The sequence below is a fragment of the Leopardus geoffroyi genome, chromosome C3 (genome assembly GCF_018350155.1).
Source record: "Leopardus geoffroyi isolate Oge1 chromosome C3, O.geoffroyi_Oge1_pat1.0, whole genome shotgun sequence".
Classification (NCBI taxonomy): domain Eukaryota; kingdom Metazoa; phylum Chordata; class Mammalia; order Carnivora; family Felidae; genus Leopardus; species Leopardus geoffroyi.
In genome coordinates this window covers 43527651-43544956 of record NC_059338.1, presented here as the reverse complement: position 1 = coordinate 43544956, position 17306 = coordinate 43527651, and the positions used below count along the sequence as shown (strand labels likewise).

The following is a 17306-nucleotide window of genomic DNA, read 5'->3' as shown; positions in this document are numbered from 1 at the left end:
ATTTCACTATCACCACCTTTGCGCATGTAGTTTCCTAGATCGTATCCTTGGGTCATATACTTGGGTTTTGGGGGAGGTTTTTCCTCACCACCTAAAGCATAGACTCCCAAAGGGTAAGGACTTTGCTGTATCCAAGTTACATAATTTCCTATGTATGTGGCAAAAATGTAGTGTAGGTAATGCTTAATAAAGGCTTGTTTGCTTCCAGAATCTCTGCCTACCCCTGTTGCTTCTAAATGTGTTTCAGGTCAGGCTCAAGGTTCTGTGAACCTTGGGGAAACACCAACAGTACTAAAACCTGAATCATCTCCTTAGTCATGACCCCACTCTCTTCCTCATTCTTGGGGAAATAAAATCCACTAACCTATTTCTGCATTGTTTACTCTGTTAGTGCTTTTTAATCCGTAAGGAACTTCCAGAAAACTGAGACTCAGCAGGTTGATTTACCCATCTTATAGCTGGTATAAGGCAAGACAGGAATTTGAGTGCAGGTATGTTTGACTCTAGCCAGTGACTGTGTCCTCTGGGCCACAGTGACTTTGCTAATGGCAATGGTGAAGGAAATGATCCTCAAATTGAAATTGTTTTATTTTTTAGTTTTTTTAATGTTTATTTATTTTTGAAAGAGAGAGAGACAGAGTGTGAGCAGGGGAAGGGCAGAGAGAGAGGGAGACACAGAATCTGAAGCAGGCTCCAGGCTCTGAGCTGTCAGCACAGAGCCCGACGTGGGGCTCGAACTCATGAGCAGTGAGATCATGACCTGAGCTGAAGCCGGGCATTTAATCAACTGAGCCACCCAGGTGCCCCAAATTGACATTGTTTTAAAAAATAAGAAAGAAAAAAAGGGAGGAAGGGAGGGAGGAAGGAAGGAAAAATGGCCACCCAGAAGGCCCAGCTAGAACAAAGTGGTGCGTGTACATACTCTAGACGCCCCCTACAGTGCATGTCTCTGTCAGACTTTCTGTCCACCACCCAATACCCCCACCCCAGCCTCCCCTTTGAGTGAGAGTCTGGCCAACTCTCAACTTCTGGCTGGGTCTTAAATTTCTGGGCTCAGATCTGAGTGAGGGCTGAGGATAAGATTTGTTTGTAACCACGTTTTCTGATCCTCGCGATTTTCCCCTTAACTCTTGGGTGCTACACCCTTTTCCATTACCCTTCTTGGGGGACTTTCTCTTTACCTCTTCCACACACTGGTGGGAGATGATGAAAAAGCACAAAACACTGTTAAGCTGCTCTTTTCTAGTCATTTGAAGCCTAATTTTATAATAAACAAATGTCTGGTAATCAGTTGATACTCCCAACATAGTATCTCTTAAATATCCACTGTAGGTAATAAACGTGCATGTTATTAATTTACTGTATTTGAGATATAACGCAGAGGCTCTCCCCTTGAAGGCCAGTCAGGAAAAAAATTCCCACCCACTCTTAAACTTGGGGAAGATGTTTGTAATTCTCAAAAATTACACCAGAGGGCGCTACGATCACACCGCCCCAGCCAAGCCTCTGGCTCTCCAACCTGGTAAACAAGTCTTCTCAGAACTGATTTAAAAGAAGGGGGGGTGGGGGGGGAGGAGGTCAGGAAAAACAGAACTAAGTCTAAGTATTGCCCAAGCATCCAGAGAACATATCTCAGGGTTGTTTGTTTCCCATTAAAATTTGGCATATGAACGTGAAGTAAACAGGGATTCCAATCAACTAATGGGTTAGAGGGGAGGGAGGCAGGACTGTGGATCCAGTTGAGGATATCTCTGGGAAAGGTACCAACTAAAGGACACACTCTGGTCCAAGCAAATTTTTTTTTTTTTTTTTTTTTACCACAATGCTAAATTTCCTAGGCTTTTAAAATTAAGCTTCACAACTGTTTAAATCAATCCAGAGAACAGAGAGAGATCCATACATATATTGGGAATAAGGAACAAGATTTATCTATGAAAATTTCAGATTCACAAAATAATGCAACTGCGACAGATTATTAAATATGAAAAATGATCTCCAAAGATTCCTTTAAAGAGAACCTGACATACAGCATTTTTTTTTTCCTGGTCATCTAGTTACTCACGAAGAATATATTGAATGTCCACCATATACACGGAAGGCACTGGGTGAGCCACAATGTAGGATTCAGAAGTAAACTGGTCGGTCCCCTCACTGAGTCCTTTCCTTAACGGGGACAAGAGGGATGGCAGCGTTGCGGTAGTGGTGGCCCCAGAATGCACCAGCCGAGACCTGAGGACACTGGAGGAGAAACACAAAAGGCTCTCAAGGGAGTCACACCTGTGAAATGCATTAGGCTGCCCTAAGGTGACCTCAGCAAGTGACTACATGTGATAGCGGCCTCCCTCAGCCTCCTCATCTTGTAGCATGATGTGTAGACTAGTTCTAGAATTGCACAACTTCAGTTTTCTCAGCAAGGCTTATTTTCCATGTTGTTAGCTATGATGAACTTCATTCTTCCCAGCTCCCCAGTTTCCTATTTGACTCAAGATTTAGGATAAGGCTCAAACACACCCAAACTTCAGCCAGAACATGCAATTTGGGAAATGGGGGTGTTCCCTATATTCCAATGATTTTGAGGGGCCTTCAACAAAACGCCTATTAGGCTAAAAAACAAACAGCTGCGACTTGAACTTCTAGTTTCCTATCCGGAGCTTAAGAATATCAAACAATCAGAAAGGACATAAAGAACAATTCCTCTATGTTTAGTGTTTGGTACTGAATTGAGGTAAAACCTAGTCTTTCCTTCGTTCATTATATAGGTGAAACTGGAAAGCTTGGCCAACTGTAGCTTCTCCCCAAAATTTGGTTTAAGAGTAATGACATCAACTTCCAAGGCTGTTTCTTTTGTTCTTGTTTTATTTTGGTTTTAAGATTATATTATAGTCTATTCTTTTGGAAAGAACTGGTGTTGGTTTATTTAAAAAAATAATGATAATAAAGGAATTTATAATTCTGGGATGGGTTTCCAGGGTGTTCCTCAAGCCTGGGTCTTGGCTATGTTTCTTTAGCCTGAGCTAAGAGTTTTGTTGAATGTCTATTAGGGAAAACTAATGTCTATATAGGGAAAACTCCATTTCCCAAACTGCCTGTTACGGCTGAAGGTTTGATTATGTTTGAGCCCTACACCAAATCTTGTCTGTAATGAGTGCAAAACAACCACACAGGCCCTTGGAAAGCACTTCCAGATCACTAGATGGAGAATTTTACAACTTGCAGAGTGAAAACGGGTCCTTTGGAAGAGAGAGAAAGAAATTGAGAGAAGAACTCACAGGTAAAACCCACCCAAGACAAAGCCTTTACTGAAGGTTAGAGAACAACACTGAAGAAATGCTTTCAGTCCCCTGCCTGTTCTGCAGATTTGGAAGGAACATTTTTTACCTGTAATACTGCTCTCCCACTCCACTTACCTGGTGGATGCAACTACCCTACACTAAGAGAGAAAAACCAGACTTCAAAGCACAGGTAATAGAACCCGCAGTTGGCTTTGATACTGGGTGTACCAAGAGATGCAGTAGTTCACGGGTTCAAGCATTCTAATGCCCTTTTTATGGAGAGGGTGGGAAATGGGGGCGAGGGGCAATTTAGAAAAGAAGGGGGGAGAACAAAGGGCAGCAGACAGAACAAAGTCAAACTTCAGTTTGGAACAGACAGTCCTACTTTTAACTTCTTTAAAAGTACAGTTTGGGTTTCTGGGGGTGAACCAGTTAACTTCATCTGCTTTTTCTTCCCTCGTACTCTTAAGCTTCCCTGATCAGTCCTTGGACTCCTTTGAGCCCTAATTGGGTTGGTTTAAGTAAGTATGGGGCTGACCAAGGACAAGGCCTCTTGTTCCCTCCTGAAAGACTCAGTGGTCATGTATTACATTTCTAACCTTCACAAAGTATGCCTCTGGTCACATGAATGGATCAAAGCAAATCCATTTCCATTCTTGGAAAAGCAGCTCAAAGCACATGTTCCCTTGATGGTGCCGCTGTCATTTCTGTGTGATCAACAAACATCATTTATTGAACACTCATTCGGGACACCATTGGGGGATAGAAAGATGAATGCATTGCTCAAGGAGGTGAAGATACCTAGCAATGAAGCAGGTACTCACATAGCAAAACATAATACCATAAGTTTTAAAAACTGCCTTCTCTTCCCACTATATGCATCTCAGATGCTGGTGGTGATGAGCCTAGAGGCTCTGGTTTATGCTTAGGCAGTTTGGCATCTGAAAATTAACATCTTTTAAAATAAAAACATCACCTTTCCTCTCTCCCTCCTCAACCATTTAACCTTGAGACTGAGTTAGAAAGTTGTACTTAATGGGGAATAAAAATAATCCAATCTCTTTGAATTACCTTGATCTATAATAATTACAATTACTGTTTTTTAAGTTTACTCTATGCATATAGTGTATATGCTATCAGAATTAATCCTTACAAGGTGGCTGATCTCCCTATTTTGTAGGCAAGAAAACTGTGATTTCATGTGGCTAAGAAAGCTAACACAAAGTGGGTAAGAAGTAAAGCCCAGATCTGAACCTGTTTGTATGACCTGAAGCCCAGCCTTGAACCACCATACCTAATGCTTCTTCAACACGCACTGAAACTTAAGATGGAATCCGTCACATTTGCAAGACACCTTACCCAGTGCAGAATGTCACCTGTCTGAAATACAACAAAATCCCATTGGAGATGAAAGCTGCATCTGTCATTTAAAAGCATTACAGTGTCAGACACACTCTGGGGTGGAAGGATGTTGACCAAAGAAGCCAAGTTATGTGTGTGTGTGTGTGTGTGTGTGTGTGTGTGGTCACAGGCAACATTTCTTTTCCAAATTTGTGGTACAAAATATAACCACAAGAACAAACTTCTTCCCTTCCTCTTCCAAAGGCACTGAAGCCTAACTTCTCAGTCTTTACACAGAAAAATCTCAAAGTCTCAAATATTGGGGCTCCTGAAAAGATGCTATAAAAGTGAGACACCATCAGGTGATGAATTTCAGGCAATAAAAATAAAGAAGTCAAGTAAGGAGCACTGGTAGCAATGAAAATATCCTATGTGTGTTGTGTTGAAACAAGCATCCGTTTCAATATTGTATTCACATACCTATTTTCTCAATCATCACAGAAAGGCTGAGAGAAGGAAGGGGTCCCGACTCATTTTCCAGATTAAAAAGAAGGCACAAGGGGCAACTGCGTAGTTTAGTCTGTTAAGCCATCAACACTTGACTTCAGCTCAGGTCATGATCTCAGGGTTTGTGAGTTCCAGCCCCCACATTGGGCTCTGCGCTGACAGTGCAGAGCCTGCTTGGGATTCTCTCCCTCTCTCACTGTTCCTCCCCCGCTTGTGCTCTCTCTAAATAAATAAATAAAGTTAAAAAAAAAAAAAAGGCACAAGAACTTACTTGAAAAACAAAAACAAAGCATTATATAAAAAATTCTAAAATGTTGACATACCCTGGGCTTCAAAGGAGGCTCCAGAAGACCTCCCTTTTCTTTCAGCCGCCCTCCCACGGGGGAACAGCTTGCGCACAGAATTTCAAATCAGGTGGGCAGCTCTAAAGGTGCTCTCTTGAATCGCTTTATTTGCAGATGAGGAAACCTGGGCCCAGAGAGTCGCTGAGAGACTGGTCTCAATAGTGGCAGGCGGAATCTGACAGGTCTCCTGACCATTGCTAGGCCCGCCAGGATCCTCTCTAGGGAATGGCAGGCTCAGCACGTTGATTACAGACGTGAGACCGCCGACTGCCATTGGCGTCCCAGTCCCACCGCGAGGGCGGGCCGCCCCCTCGGACGCCGCGCCTCAAACAAGCGCGGCGCGGAGAAGGGAGGGCTGGAGGTTCTCTAACAACAAAAGGCAAAATTACGTTCCGGGGGCGGGGGGGGGGGCGGGGGGGGTAGAGTCGGAATGTCCCCAGGGAGCCGTGGGGTCTGCGGCACGACCTCGAAAAACACAGGCCTCTCGCACAAAACTATCCAACCTGAAGGCGGCAGGGGCGGAGGCCGGGAGATCCACAGGGCGCCTCGCTCGGGCCTGGGGGTGGGGGCTGCGGGGACCGCCCGCGGAGGAGAGCGGCAGCCGGGCCAGGCGGGGTCCTTCCTGGCAGGAACTCGCCCGTCCGCGCGCCGCGGGCCAACCCTTCCTCTGCTCCCCTCCCCCCGCGCACCCCCTCCCCCCACGGCCCTTTCCCTTTCTTTCTTTCCCGGTCCTCGCGCCCCCACCCCGGCGGCGCCCGCTCGGCCGCTTGCCCAATGGCAGCGGGGCCCGGGCGTGCATCAGCCGATCCGCCCCGGCTCCCGGCCGCTGGGAGCCAATCAGGGCGCCGGGGGCGGTCCGGGCCGCCGATAAAGGGAGCGGGGCTGCCGGCAGCCTAGCAGAGCCGAGAATGGGAGAAGAGCGCGCCGTCTAGGCTGCACACCGGGCCTCCTCTTCTCGCCGCACCTCGCTCTCGCGGCCCGCCCGCCCTGACGCCTGCTCGCAGCCCAGGTAAGCGCGCCGCCGGCCCGGGGACTCGAAGTGGTGCGCGCCGTCCTCCGAGCCCCCCGAGTCGCCCGACACCCCCCCCCCTCCCCGCCTTCATCTTCCGGCCCTGGGGCTCGGAGCGGCCCCTTCCTCCTCCAGCCCTTACGGTGCGCCTCTACCCCTGCGCCCTCCGCATGCTTTCGCCGTCCGCGGCTCCCGGCGGCTCTGGGCTGGCGTTTGTGGGGCGCGCAGGTCGCCTGGCTGGGAGGAGGGCGGGGAGTTGTTTTGATCTTTCTTTCGCTGCTTGCGGCCCAAAGCGCCGCCCCTGGAGGTCGCTAGGCGAGGCGTACGGTGGAGCCACTGCCCGGGCCCGGCGCTCCGTGTTGTGTGCGCCGTGGATGGAGTGGCTGGGTGGCCTCGCGGGAACCTCGCTCTCTGCTCCGCGGTGGCGGGTCTCGGGGGACCGTCGTGGTCTTGAGGATCTTTAGACGCCTACCTTGAGGCGAGTGGCGGTGAGCGTCGCTAGTCCCGAGGGCCCTGCACTGTGACTGAACAATGGGGAGTCTGGGCCGCGGCGTGGCCGGTGGAGAGGCCTGGCCGGGCAGAGGTAGGGGCGGTGCGCTGTCCTTCCCCCGACTCCCCCACACCCCGCCAGCCTCGGCCCTCGGAGGGATATGGCCCCCGGGACTAGGTCCTGAGATCCGGTCGGGGGCCCGAGGGGCGGGGCGCCGACTTCTGGTACGTTACAGTGGGAAAGGGCTGCTCTCAAAGTGGATTATCCCAACTGCCCCGGGGGCGGGAAGCGGGGATCCCCCCCCACCCGCAAATCCGCGAAGACCTCAAACAACGAAGATGAAGACGACCTGGAGTCGCGGTCCTCGGAGTCCCCCTCCAACTGCTTTGGCTTCGTCAGCTACTCCATGAACTCCGGAGAGAAATCACGAGTCAAGATTAGGACCCTGACCCAACAGCCTTCGTATTTCTGCTCGTCCCGGTGCGATACCGATCGCTCCCCGACCGCTTCTCCGTCTCCCTCACCCAGAAAGCACCAGTGCATGGACCAGCGAGAGCTGGTGAACCAGGAGAGGCGAGAACGCCACTCCAAAAGGAGAAAGGCCAAGGAGGGCAACCCCAACGATCCGATTGACCTTCTGTGGCTGGGGTGAGTGAAGAGACAGGGAGGAGGACCCCGGAACCGGCGACAGCTGCAGAAACCACTAGAAAGTGCAGAATCCCATTTTTACCCCCCAAGCGTGTAAACTCAGCACCACAGCAGCACCAGTCTATGACAGTAGACTAGAATGTTGGCATCTAACGCGTCTCATCGAAAAGAGCGGGAAATCTGGAACTGAGGCTTAAAGGGAGAAAGTGTGACTTGATGTTGGGGGTGTAACAGGTTGGGGAGGAAGGCCAGAGACTGGGTTGTAGCCTTTAGTGGGAGCTGAAGGGATCAAGTATTGTTTCTTCTGGCCTTCAAAGGCTGGGGTGGGGGTGGGGAAGGGGTGGGGGAGGTATGTGACCGACCTGGACCTCTGGAGGAGGTATGCAAAGCTTCTCCAATACAGGACACCAGACAAGAGGAGGTTCTGCTCTTCCCCAAGGGAAGGGGTGAGGCTCTTGGAGAGGCAGTTCTGTTTTCAGCTGGGCAAACATGGACGGTTGCCCATAGAAACTTAGCCACTGTACTTCAGAAAGTTGCCCAAGTCGTTGGAGAACAATATGTTCCCTTTCCAGCCACTGTGGGCCACTGAGCTGGGAGGGAGGGGTACAACATTTCCTCCTTGTTGGCTTTCTCTTCTTTCAGAGGTTTTGTGGCAGTGGCTTGCAGATTTAGCAGGCCTCAGCTTTTAAAAACCCGGTTCTTTTTGTTACCCAAGTGGGAATTTCCTCATTACTTGAAAAGTTCCCTGGTGGAATCTGAGAAGGTCATTGGCAAACTTAAACCTACCTTCCTAAATGAGAAGACCTATGGAAATGATGGCAGTGTGCATCTTAGAATCCCAACAGATCAGCTCTTTTGATGTTTTGGGGATTGGGGGATTGCAATAACTGCTGCTTTTCGGAAGTCCCCCAGCCTTTTAAATCTTCCAGCTAGCCCTCCGCCCCTTGTTTCTTCCTACCATATCAATGTGTGGGGTGCCTTGTGGAAAAGTGGAGGAATATCCAAAAAGGGTTTTTTTGAGATGCTGGCTAGGATGCAAAGAAAAGGCAAGACTGCCCAAGAAACCTTGCGTGGTTTTGTTTTTTGGGTTACCTCCCACCCAGTGTCTTAGTATAAAAAATAAAGGACTTCCCTCTACCTTAGCTACCCTGAGGAAATTAAGCTTAGTCCTCACAAATGTAGATTCTAGCTTGAGGAAGCCTGTAAGGAGATTTTTGTCTACTATCAAAACTTAAATCCCGCTGAAAGCAGAATGAATAAAATGTACCTTTAAGAGTGTTACTTCCAAAGGGAGGAGGCAACCTTCTTACCTTCTAATCACTTTGTGATTTGATTGTCCCTATTGAGTCCTTCCTGCCAAGGATCTTAATTTTGGTTTTGTTGGTTTTTCTCTGCAGAACAGCTTCCACCATGGCCACCTCTGCGAGTTCCCAGTTGAACAAAGGCATCAAGCAGGTGTACATGTCCCTGCCTCAGGGCGAGAAAGTCCAAGCTATGTACATTTGGATTGATGGTACTGGAGAAGGCCTGCGCTGCAAGACCCGGACCTTGGACAGTGAACCCAAGTGTATAGAAGGTGAGAGACTGAGCAGACTGGGAACCAGGTGGGGCGGGGGTGGGAACAGACTGAAACCAAGCCTCCAGATTTGGCTACTTTATTATTCTGTTTGTGAAGCTTTTCTAAGGCAGGGTTTTTCAGACTTCATTCAGTCGACTTTAAGCTTCTACTCTGCCTCAAAGCATAGCAACAATGGACTCCTTTATTGAAATAGAAGCTCACATGTAAGCCAGTATATTGAAGAAAAAAGATTAAAAGTCTAGTTGGGGCACCAGAGGGGCTGGAGACTTTGCTGTCTTGGGCATCCCTACTTAGTTGGCTCTAAGGCGTCCCCAAGAACCTGATTTGAAAACCACCGCTCTAACCTGACTATGCCATCTGCTTTACGAACTCTTTGAATACTGTTTTGTATTCCTTATCAGTGAGGTTCTAGATGCAAAGCAAACTGTGTAAAGTGGTTTCTAAATAGGACTAGCCATTCATTTGTTTTTAGTTGATGCCACTTTTGGAAATAACTAAATCACCTGATTGCCTAAATCACTTGATTGTTTATCACACTCTGAGCTATTTATTAAATAAGAGCTGTGTCCTTCATTTTTCAGTATAGAGCAAGCCATAGCCCTCTTTCTAGAAAAGGACCAGAGAAAAAATACCACCACTTGCCTACTTTTAGAATGGTTTACTCTTTTGATAATATTCACACAGGAATGAATGCATGACCATAAAATAAAGTATATATTGTGCGTCTGCTATGTGGCAGGTATTAGACAAGCACTGGGGGTACAAGGTGAGAGTCTGGTCTCTGTGCCTTCAGAGAACTTGTAGTCAACTTGAGAGATGAAGAAACCAGCCTTTAAAACGTAGTGGGGAGGGGCGCCTGGGTGGCTCAGTTGGTTTAGCGTCTGACTTTGGACTCAGGTCATGACCTCGCGGTACCTGAGTTCAGGCCCCATGTCAGGCTCTGTGCTGACTGCACAGAGCCTGGAGCCTGCTTCAGATTGTGTCTCCCCCTTTCTTTCTGCCCCTCCCCCACTTGCACTCTATCTCTCTCGTAAAAATAAAACATACGAATTTTTTTTAAAAACCTAGTGGGGAGGGGCGCCTGGATGGCTCAGTCGGTTGAGCGGCCAACTTCGGCTCAGGTCATGATCTTGGAATGTGAGTTCGAGCCCCGCGTCGGGCTCTGTGCTGGCAGCTCAGAGCCTGGAGCCTGCTTCGGATTCTGTGTCTCCCTCTCTCTCTACCCCTCTCCCGCTCATGCGCACGCGCTCTCTCTCTCTCTCTCTGTCAAAAATAAAAATAAACATTAAAAAAAAAAAAACCTAGTAGGGAAATGATAATGGGAGCATTCTCGAGTACGTTATCCTGTTGTCCATTTCCTCATCTATAAAATAAGGACATACCGAGCTAGAACAGTCCATAGACTCAGTGGGGAGAAGATTTAAAGAAGCAATACAGTGGTCTGGTGGGTGAATCAGAACCTTGTTTCTCCTATTCCAGTTTTTTAAATGATAACTAAAATGTCACAATAGTTCAATGTTTATTTTTGAGAGGTGGGCAGAGAGGAAGACAGAATCTCACGCAAGCTCTGCGCTGTCAGTGCAGAGCCCCACTCAGGGCCCCCAACCCATGAACCATGAGGTCATGACGAGCTGAAACCAAAAGTCGGACGCTTAACCAACTGCACCACCCAGACGCCCCCAAAATATTTCAATTCGTCTCCTTATTGTCCAGTAGACTACTTAGTCAAGATAAGTCATTCTTAGGTTGTTTTTGTAACTGTTGTTTTTCTTGAGGAAGTGATGCAGTGGTGTTAACTTAGAACTCACACGGGAAGGACATTAAAGTTCTGTGCAGTTATCTATCAATAGAGTTTGCATATTAATGCATCACTGAGTTCCTGGGGAAAAGAGTAGCTTCAGAGATAGAAAGGTCAATGAGGGGCTGTACTCTTATCCAAAAAGCCATGCATTTGTAACTTAATTGTCCCTTCTCTTTTTACCCCAGAGTTGCCTGAGTGGAATTTTGATGGCTCTAGTACTTTGCAGTCTGAAGGCTCCAACAGTGACATGTATCTTGTCCCTGCTGCCATGTTTCGGGACCCTTTCCGCAAGGACCCCAACAAGCTGGTGTTCTGTGAAGTCTTCAAGTACAACCGAAAGCCTGCAGGTATGTATAGTATAGGTATGGATGTTCATCCCCAGTCCATGAGTGTTGTAAAGGGGAAGGACAGGGTATTCCAGAATTGGTCCTGGGAACACTAGATAATCTCAGAACTGTTCCAGGAGTCTGGGCAATTGGACATACATCTCCACCCCGAACTTCCTCATTCAAAGAGGGTATGTGGCCCATCCTCCCACGGTCTCCCCTATTTGTTTTATAGAACAACAGTGAATTCCTTTAAATCTGTTTTCCAGTAGAATTCCCCCATGACACAGCCCTCCTGCCTACCTGTAGATTTGAAAAACCTGGATTCTGAAGTCAGAATGTTGGGTTTGAATTCTGGATCTGTCACTTACTGGCTGTAAGCCTTATCAAGATATTTATCCTCCTACTTTCCCTGATTTTAAAGTGGGGGGAAAAAATCCATCTCCTGCCTAGGTTCACTAGTAACATACATGTGCCTCAAGGGTCACTGTAACTGGTTTTTGGTTTTTGCCTGATGTGGCCATTGATCTCGATTCTCAGCCATTCAGCTTTTTAAACTCAGCTGAAGTCCCACCACTGTTAGGTCTCCCGCTGTGCTTGCAGCAAGTTCTAGTAGTGCCTGGACCTTAACTGCCTTTGTTGTGAGAGGCAGTGTACCATGTTGTGGTAAAGGGCATGAGCTCTGAAGCCCAGGTAACCATAGCTTTCCCAGCTCTGCTACTTGCCCTGATGTCTCAGAGCTGAGCGGCATTTTCTCCTTCATAAAAGTTGGAGGCTTCTCATACCCACCCCAGGGTGGCTAGGAAGATGTGGTTGTGGGTGTTCCATAAGGTAGAGGTCTTGAAATGGTTCTTGGGATATAGTAAAGCTGATAAGTCTATATTTACTTACCTTCTTTAATGTTTATTTATTTATTTTGGGAGAGAGTGAGTGCATGAGAGAGTGGGGGATAAGGGGAGGGAGAATCTCAAGCAGGCTTCACGCCCATTGTGGAGCCCAATGCAGAGCTCTATCTTGCAAACCATGAGATCATGACCTGAGCCAAAAATCGAGAATTGGACACTTAACCTACTGAGCCACCCAGGCGCCCATATGTTTACTTGTTTTAAAGTTCTTTTCTAGCTTAGAAATTGTTTCCAGGTGAGCTCATCTCATTTTAATATTTTATTTTTGTGCTAGCCAACTTCGCCCTTAACTTTCTCACCTAGAATGTGAGGCCCCTAACAGACAAATGATTCTCTCAATGAAAATTGTAAGTTTGGCTCTAAATGCTTGAGAAACTAGGAATAAGTCTGACAACTAAAAGCAGCTGTCTTGTGAATAGAGAGTTTGAAGTGCCTGACATGTGGTACTTGGGAGGCGGCCAGCATGCAGATAAGGTGCAAATTTGCTCTGTTCTGCATCTACTGTCATGTGATTGTGACCCAGCAGTATCCCTACAGTTGTATGATTACTGCTTCTCCCATTTTCCCCACTTGGGTTGATGGGACACAAAAAAAAGGTTTACTCTTCATCAGTTCAGCTTATAGTTTACACTTGAGCTTTATGGAATCTGAAGACCTTTTTCCCATTACCACCAGGATTCAGCATGTTTGTCCATATGTTTCTAATGGCACATTGACTCTTTCTTTCTAGAGACCAATTTAAGGCATACCTGTAAACGGATAATGGACATGGTGAGCAATCAGCACCCCTGGTTTGGAATGGAGCAGGAATATACTCTGATGGGCACAGATGGGCACCCTTTTGGTTGGCCTTCCAATGGCTTCCCTGGGCCCCAAGGTAAGTCCCCTTGGTGAGAGATGAACCTCCTGTTCCCTAGTTGCTTAATTGCCAGGGAAATTCCCTCTCCCCAGAACTGGGAGTGACTCTTACGGATCAGAAAAGCTGTGGGAGTATCCATCCCTGAGGCTGGCTGAAATAATACTGTAAAGAGACCTCCTATTACCCAAATCTAGACATGGATATTTCAACATTAACATGGAGGGAAACCCTTTGGCTCCACTGAGGTTATGGCCAAGAGGAGCCCCCTGCATGCCACAACCCACCCCCAGGTGAAGGCAGGCATAGTGATGCAGAGAGCCAAGTGTTGAGAGCTTTCTGATTGCTGACTTGTGGAAAGCGATTTCTTGGTTTTCTTGTCTCTTGACATTTCATCTTAATGCCTCTCCAGGTCCATACTACTGTGGTGTGGGAGCAGACAAAGCCTATGGCAGGGACATCGTGGAGGCTCACTACCGGGCCTGCTTATACGCTGGCATCAAGATTGCCGGGACAAATGCTGAGGTCATGCCTGCCCAGGTAAGTGGCTCATTCGTCTAGAGGACCTGTGGACAAGTGGGGAGTTTGCTGGTGCCCCTTGTTAACCAGAATCTTACGTGGGTTGGAATAGAGGTGAGAAAAGAGGCTTTGGAGCTTCTGAATTGGGGGAAGCAGTTGGCTTTCTTTTAAAAGCCAGCCTTGGGGGCGCCTGGGTGGCGCAGTCGGTTGAGCGTCCGACTTCAGCCAGGTCACGATCTCGCGGTCCGTGAGTTCGAGCCCCGCGTCGGGCTCTGGGCTGATGGCTCAGAGCCTGGAGCCTGTTTCAGATTCTGTGTCTCCCTCTCTCTCTGCCCCTCCCCCGTTCACGCTCTGTCTCTCTCTGTCCCAAAAATAAATAAACGTTGAAAAAAAATAAAAAAATAAAAGCCAGCCTTGTTCTTTCTAGTGGGAATTCCAGATAGGACCCTGTGAAGGAATCGACATGGGAGATCATCTCTGGGTGGCCCGTTTCATCTTGCATCGTGTATGTGAAGACTTTGGAGTGATAGCAACCTTCGATCCTAAGCCCATTCCTGGGAATTGGAATGGTGCCGGCTGCCACACCAACTTCAGCACCAAGGCCATGCGAGAGGAGAATGGTCTGAAGTGAGTGCCTTCTGAGAGAGCCATCTTGTTTCCTTTGCCACAGGGTTTGAGGTATTGGGTCCAAGTAAGCCAGACTTGTTGGTTTATGTCTTAGCTTTTAGCACTTGGCTTCAAAAATTGTCTTCCAGTCCTATTGTTTTGTTCCTATTTGAAGAGTACCCCAAAATATCCTAGGAATAGAATTCAAAGATTGTGATTGGGAAAAGAGGACTTAAATTAGGGTGTTTGAAAATCTTCAATATAAAATAGAAACAATACAAGCATGTGAATGAACATAGTGCTTATGGGTGGGGTAAAGTCTTTGATTAGGGTCTTTTCGTTCAATAAGTACCGTCAACTGAGTGTCCACCACCATTCTGAGGCACTGGGTGGGACACACAGGTAACACGTCAAGAGTTGCTAGCCTCATGGAACATTTGATTTGTGGAGATCACAGATTTTGGTGAATTGGAAACAGTCTTTGATAGAGGAGTCCCTCTGTTCTTAGATCCATACTTCTTCCCTTGCCCTTGAAGGGCAGATTTCCTGGTGCCAGGTTGGACTCCCATCTTGTCTGTTTCCTTCAGGTACATTGAGGAGTCCATCGAGAAACTGAGCAAGCGGCACCAGTACCACATCCGAGCCTACGATCCCAAAGGGGGCCTGGATAATGCCCGGCGCCTAACCGGATTCAATGAAACCTCCAACATCAACGACTTTTCTGCTGGTGTGGCCAACCGAGGTGCTAGCATCCGCATCCCCCGGACTGTCGGCCAGGAGAAGAAGGGTTACTTTGAAGACCGTCGCCCCTCTGCCAACTGTGACCCCTTTTCGGTGACAGAAGCCCTCATCCGCACGTGTCTTCTCAACGAAACTGGCGATGAACCCTTCCAGTACAAAAACTAAGTGGACTAGACTTGCAGCCATCAAACCCCTCCTAGTTTTCCATCCTGCCTCCGTGTTTGCCCCTCTCTTGACTGTCCTAATAGCTATAACTCAAAGGGCAGAATATCAAGGTCTTTTTTTACTCCTCATGCCCAGTTAACATCTCTTGCTTTCTTTGACCAGGATAAGAGGGGTCAAGTTCTTAATCTTTTTACATCCCCCCCCCCCTTTTTTTCCCTGTCACTGAAACTGTCTAGTACATTAGTGGGGAGGGGGTGGGGAGACATAACCACTGTTTCCATTTAATCAGGTGTGTTTGTCCAATAGGTGTAGCTATCCGGACAGAGCATAGTATTTGTGAAGGGAGGGGGAGGGCTTTTTCTTCGAGGTAGCTGAGTGCTGGGGTGGGGGGAGGGTTACTTACTCTGGGGTTAGGTTAGGATTTCCTCTCTTGGTGGGAAGTTCCACTTTGTTATAAAGTTATAACCAGCTTTCTATTAAAAGTGAGATTTAGGAGAGAACCAGGCAGGAAAATGCCCCTCTCCTCCTGGTACAGCACTTCCCTTACCTGGGGCTATATGCCCTCACCTGAAGACAAGCTCAGCAGAAGGATGGATTGACCTACCTTAGAAGAAAAAGTTCTTACTGCTTGGTGTCCTCCGTTTATAACACAAAGCAGAATAGTATTTTTATATTTAAATGTAAAAACAAAAAAAATTATATATATGGGTGTGCAGATATGTGTGGTTTTTTTGTTTTGTTTTGTTTTCCTAAAGTAGGAAAAACATTCTGGTCACTGGGGTCCAAAATTTGAGGTGAATAGTCTGGTTAGAAATAAGGATCTCCTTTTGAGTGGGGGTGAGGGAGGCATGCTTGAATAAGTTGGCTATCTAGGGCTGTCTGTTGTTCCCTCACCGCCACTGCAGGGCTTCTGTGCCCTGGCCACTCTTGGGAGCGGGTGGACACCGCTTAGGTAACCGAAGGAAGCACCTTGTGGAAGGAGCAATCACCTGAGCCCCGTGGCTTCAATTTAAAAGACACACACACACACACACACACGGAAGTTTAGAAATAAGAGTTGGCTGGTCAACTTGAGCATGTTCCTGACGGGTTATTGGGATTACTTTTTGGTGGGACTAGCATGTCACTAAAGCAGGCCTTTTGATAATATTAAACATTTTTTAAAAGCAAAACAGAAGTTTAGACTTTAATCCTATTTGTAAGGTTTCTGAGTCTTTTACAAAGGTCGCTTGTTTGCTTCAACTGTCTCCTTCCCATCTCTGCTCTTTGAGGAGCTGGGGTGGGGGGAACCTCCCTGGCATCAAAACACTTATAACTTTGTATCCTGCTGTCTGTTCTGAGCTTGAGATGCTCCTTTCCTTTGTGAAGATTCCTGAGGAGTTCTTTCTTTCTTTTACATAATAAAAAGCAAGCCCTGCCTTCCTCCCTACATTTTCCCTACTGTTTCTGGCTGTTTTCATGTTGGCTGCTGCAGGCCTGCTGTGGTTTTCTCTTGCCATGACGACTTCTAATTGCCATGTACAGTATGTTCAGAGTTAGATAACTCCTCATTGTAAACAAACTGTTAACTGCCCAGAGCAGCTTTCATAAATCAACCTAACATTTATAAGATCTATTCCGACTTGATTCTTTGTGTTTCTTTTAAATCTCCCTATGCCATTTTATTCTTTTCTTGCCTACCAAGAAAGGGGAATTTTGGTTTTTGGGTTTTAAAAGATGCAAAGTAAGCTCAGGTTTACCTATTCAAGGGATTAAAAAAAATCTATCTCGAGTCTTGTTGCCAACCAGCTCTTCCCTGTACTTTGGGTATTTGGAACCTCAGGATTAAGGCATATCCCAGCCCTAGAGTTTGGCAGTGGAATATAAAACCCAACCCTCCCCTCCCTGTGCTCCAGAGCTTGGCTTTGACTTATAATGGTACAACATTGTTTTAAGCGCCCCTCTGGCTTAATTTTATAGCAACCTGAAGTCATTAAGGTGTTATCTAGGGTTCTCACTATCCCTTCCTCTGAAGAGCAGGTACTGACCCTGTGGCTACCTTGGTTGAAGCCTCCCAAGACTGGCTGTGCTCCCCGCCAACCCAGATATGCCTTGGACCTGCCTTACCTTGCACTAGCCCAGTGAGCTGTTTAGGTTTCCCCTAAAAACCCCAAGTGCCCACGTGACACCTACATGCCCTTGTCCTTGATCCCTTTAC

General features: G+C 47.3%; 1 protein-coding gene across 3 annotated transcripts; it reads left to right on the top strand.

The window, feature by feature from the left end:
- Positions 1 to 6341: 6341 nt before the first annotated feature.
- Positions 6342 to 16724, top strand: GLUL (glutamate-ammonia ligase). 3 transcript variants are annotated; one of them, XM_045452591.1, is made up of 8 exons: positions 6347 to 6473; positions 7492 to 7611; positions 9009 to 9187; positions 11177 to 11338; positions 12953 to 13099; positions 13491 to 13618; positions 14025 to 14224; positions 14791 to 16724. In XM_045452591.1, exons 2-8 carry the CDS (start codon positions 7505 to 7507, stop codon positions 15107 to 15109), a joined length of 1242 nt encoding a protein of 413 aa, XP_045308547.1. In that variant the 5' UTR covers positions 6347 to 6473; positions 7492 to 7504; the 3' UTR covers positions 15110 to 16724. The 3 variants fall into 3 exon arrangements, with proteins under 3 accessions (XP_045308549.1, XP_045308547.1, XP_045308548.1); XM_045452593.1 differs by lacking the exon at positions 7492 to 7611 and having other exon boundaries at positions 6342 to 6473; XM_045452592.1 differs by lacking the exon at positions 7492 to 7611 and having other exon boundaries at positions 6352 to 6473; positions 9014 to 9187.
- Positions 16725 to 17306: the final 582 nt, after the last annotated feature.

Bases quoted from the DNA above. Each gene is read 5' to 3' on its own strand.
- GLUL (XM_045452591.1), top strand. From the start codon at position 7,505: ATGGACCAGCGAGAGCTGGTGAACCAGGAGAGGCGAGAACGCCACTCC. The intron at 11,339-12,952 runs GTATGTATAGTA...CTTTCTTTCTAG, and splicing joins GTACAACCGAAAGCCTGCAG to AGACCAATTTAAGGCATACC. The intron at 14,225-14,790 runs GTGAGTGCCTTC...TGTTTCCTTCAG, and splicing joins CGAGAGGAGAATGGTCTGAA to GTACATTGAGGAGTCCATCG.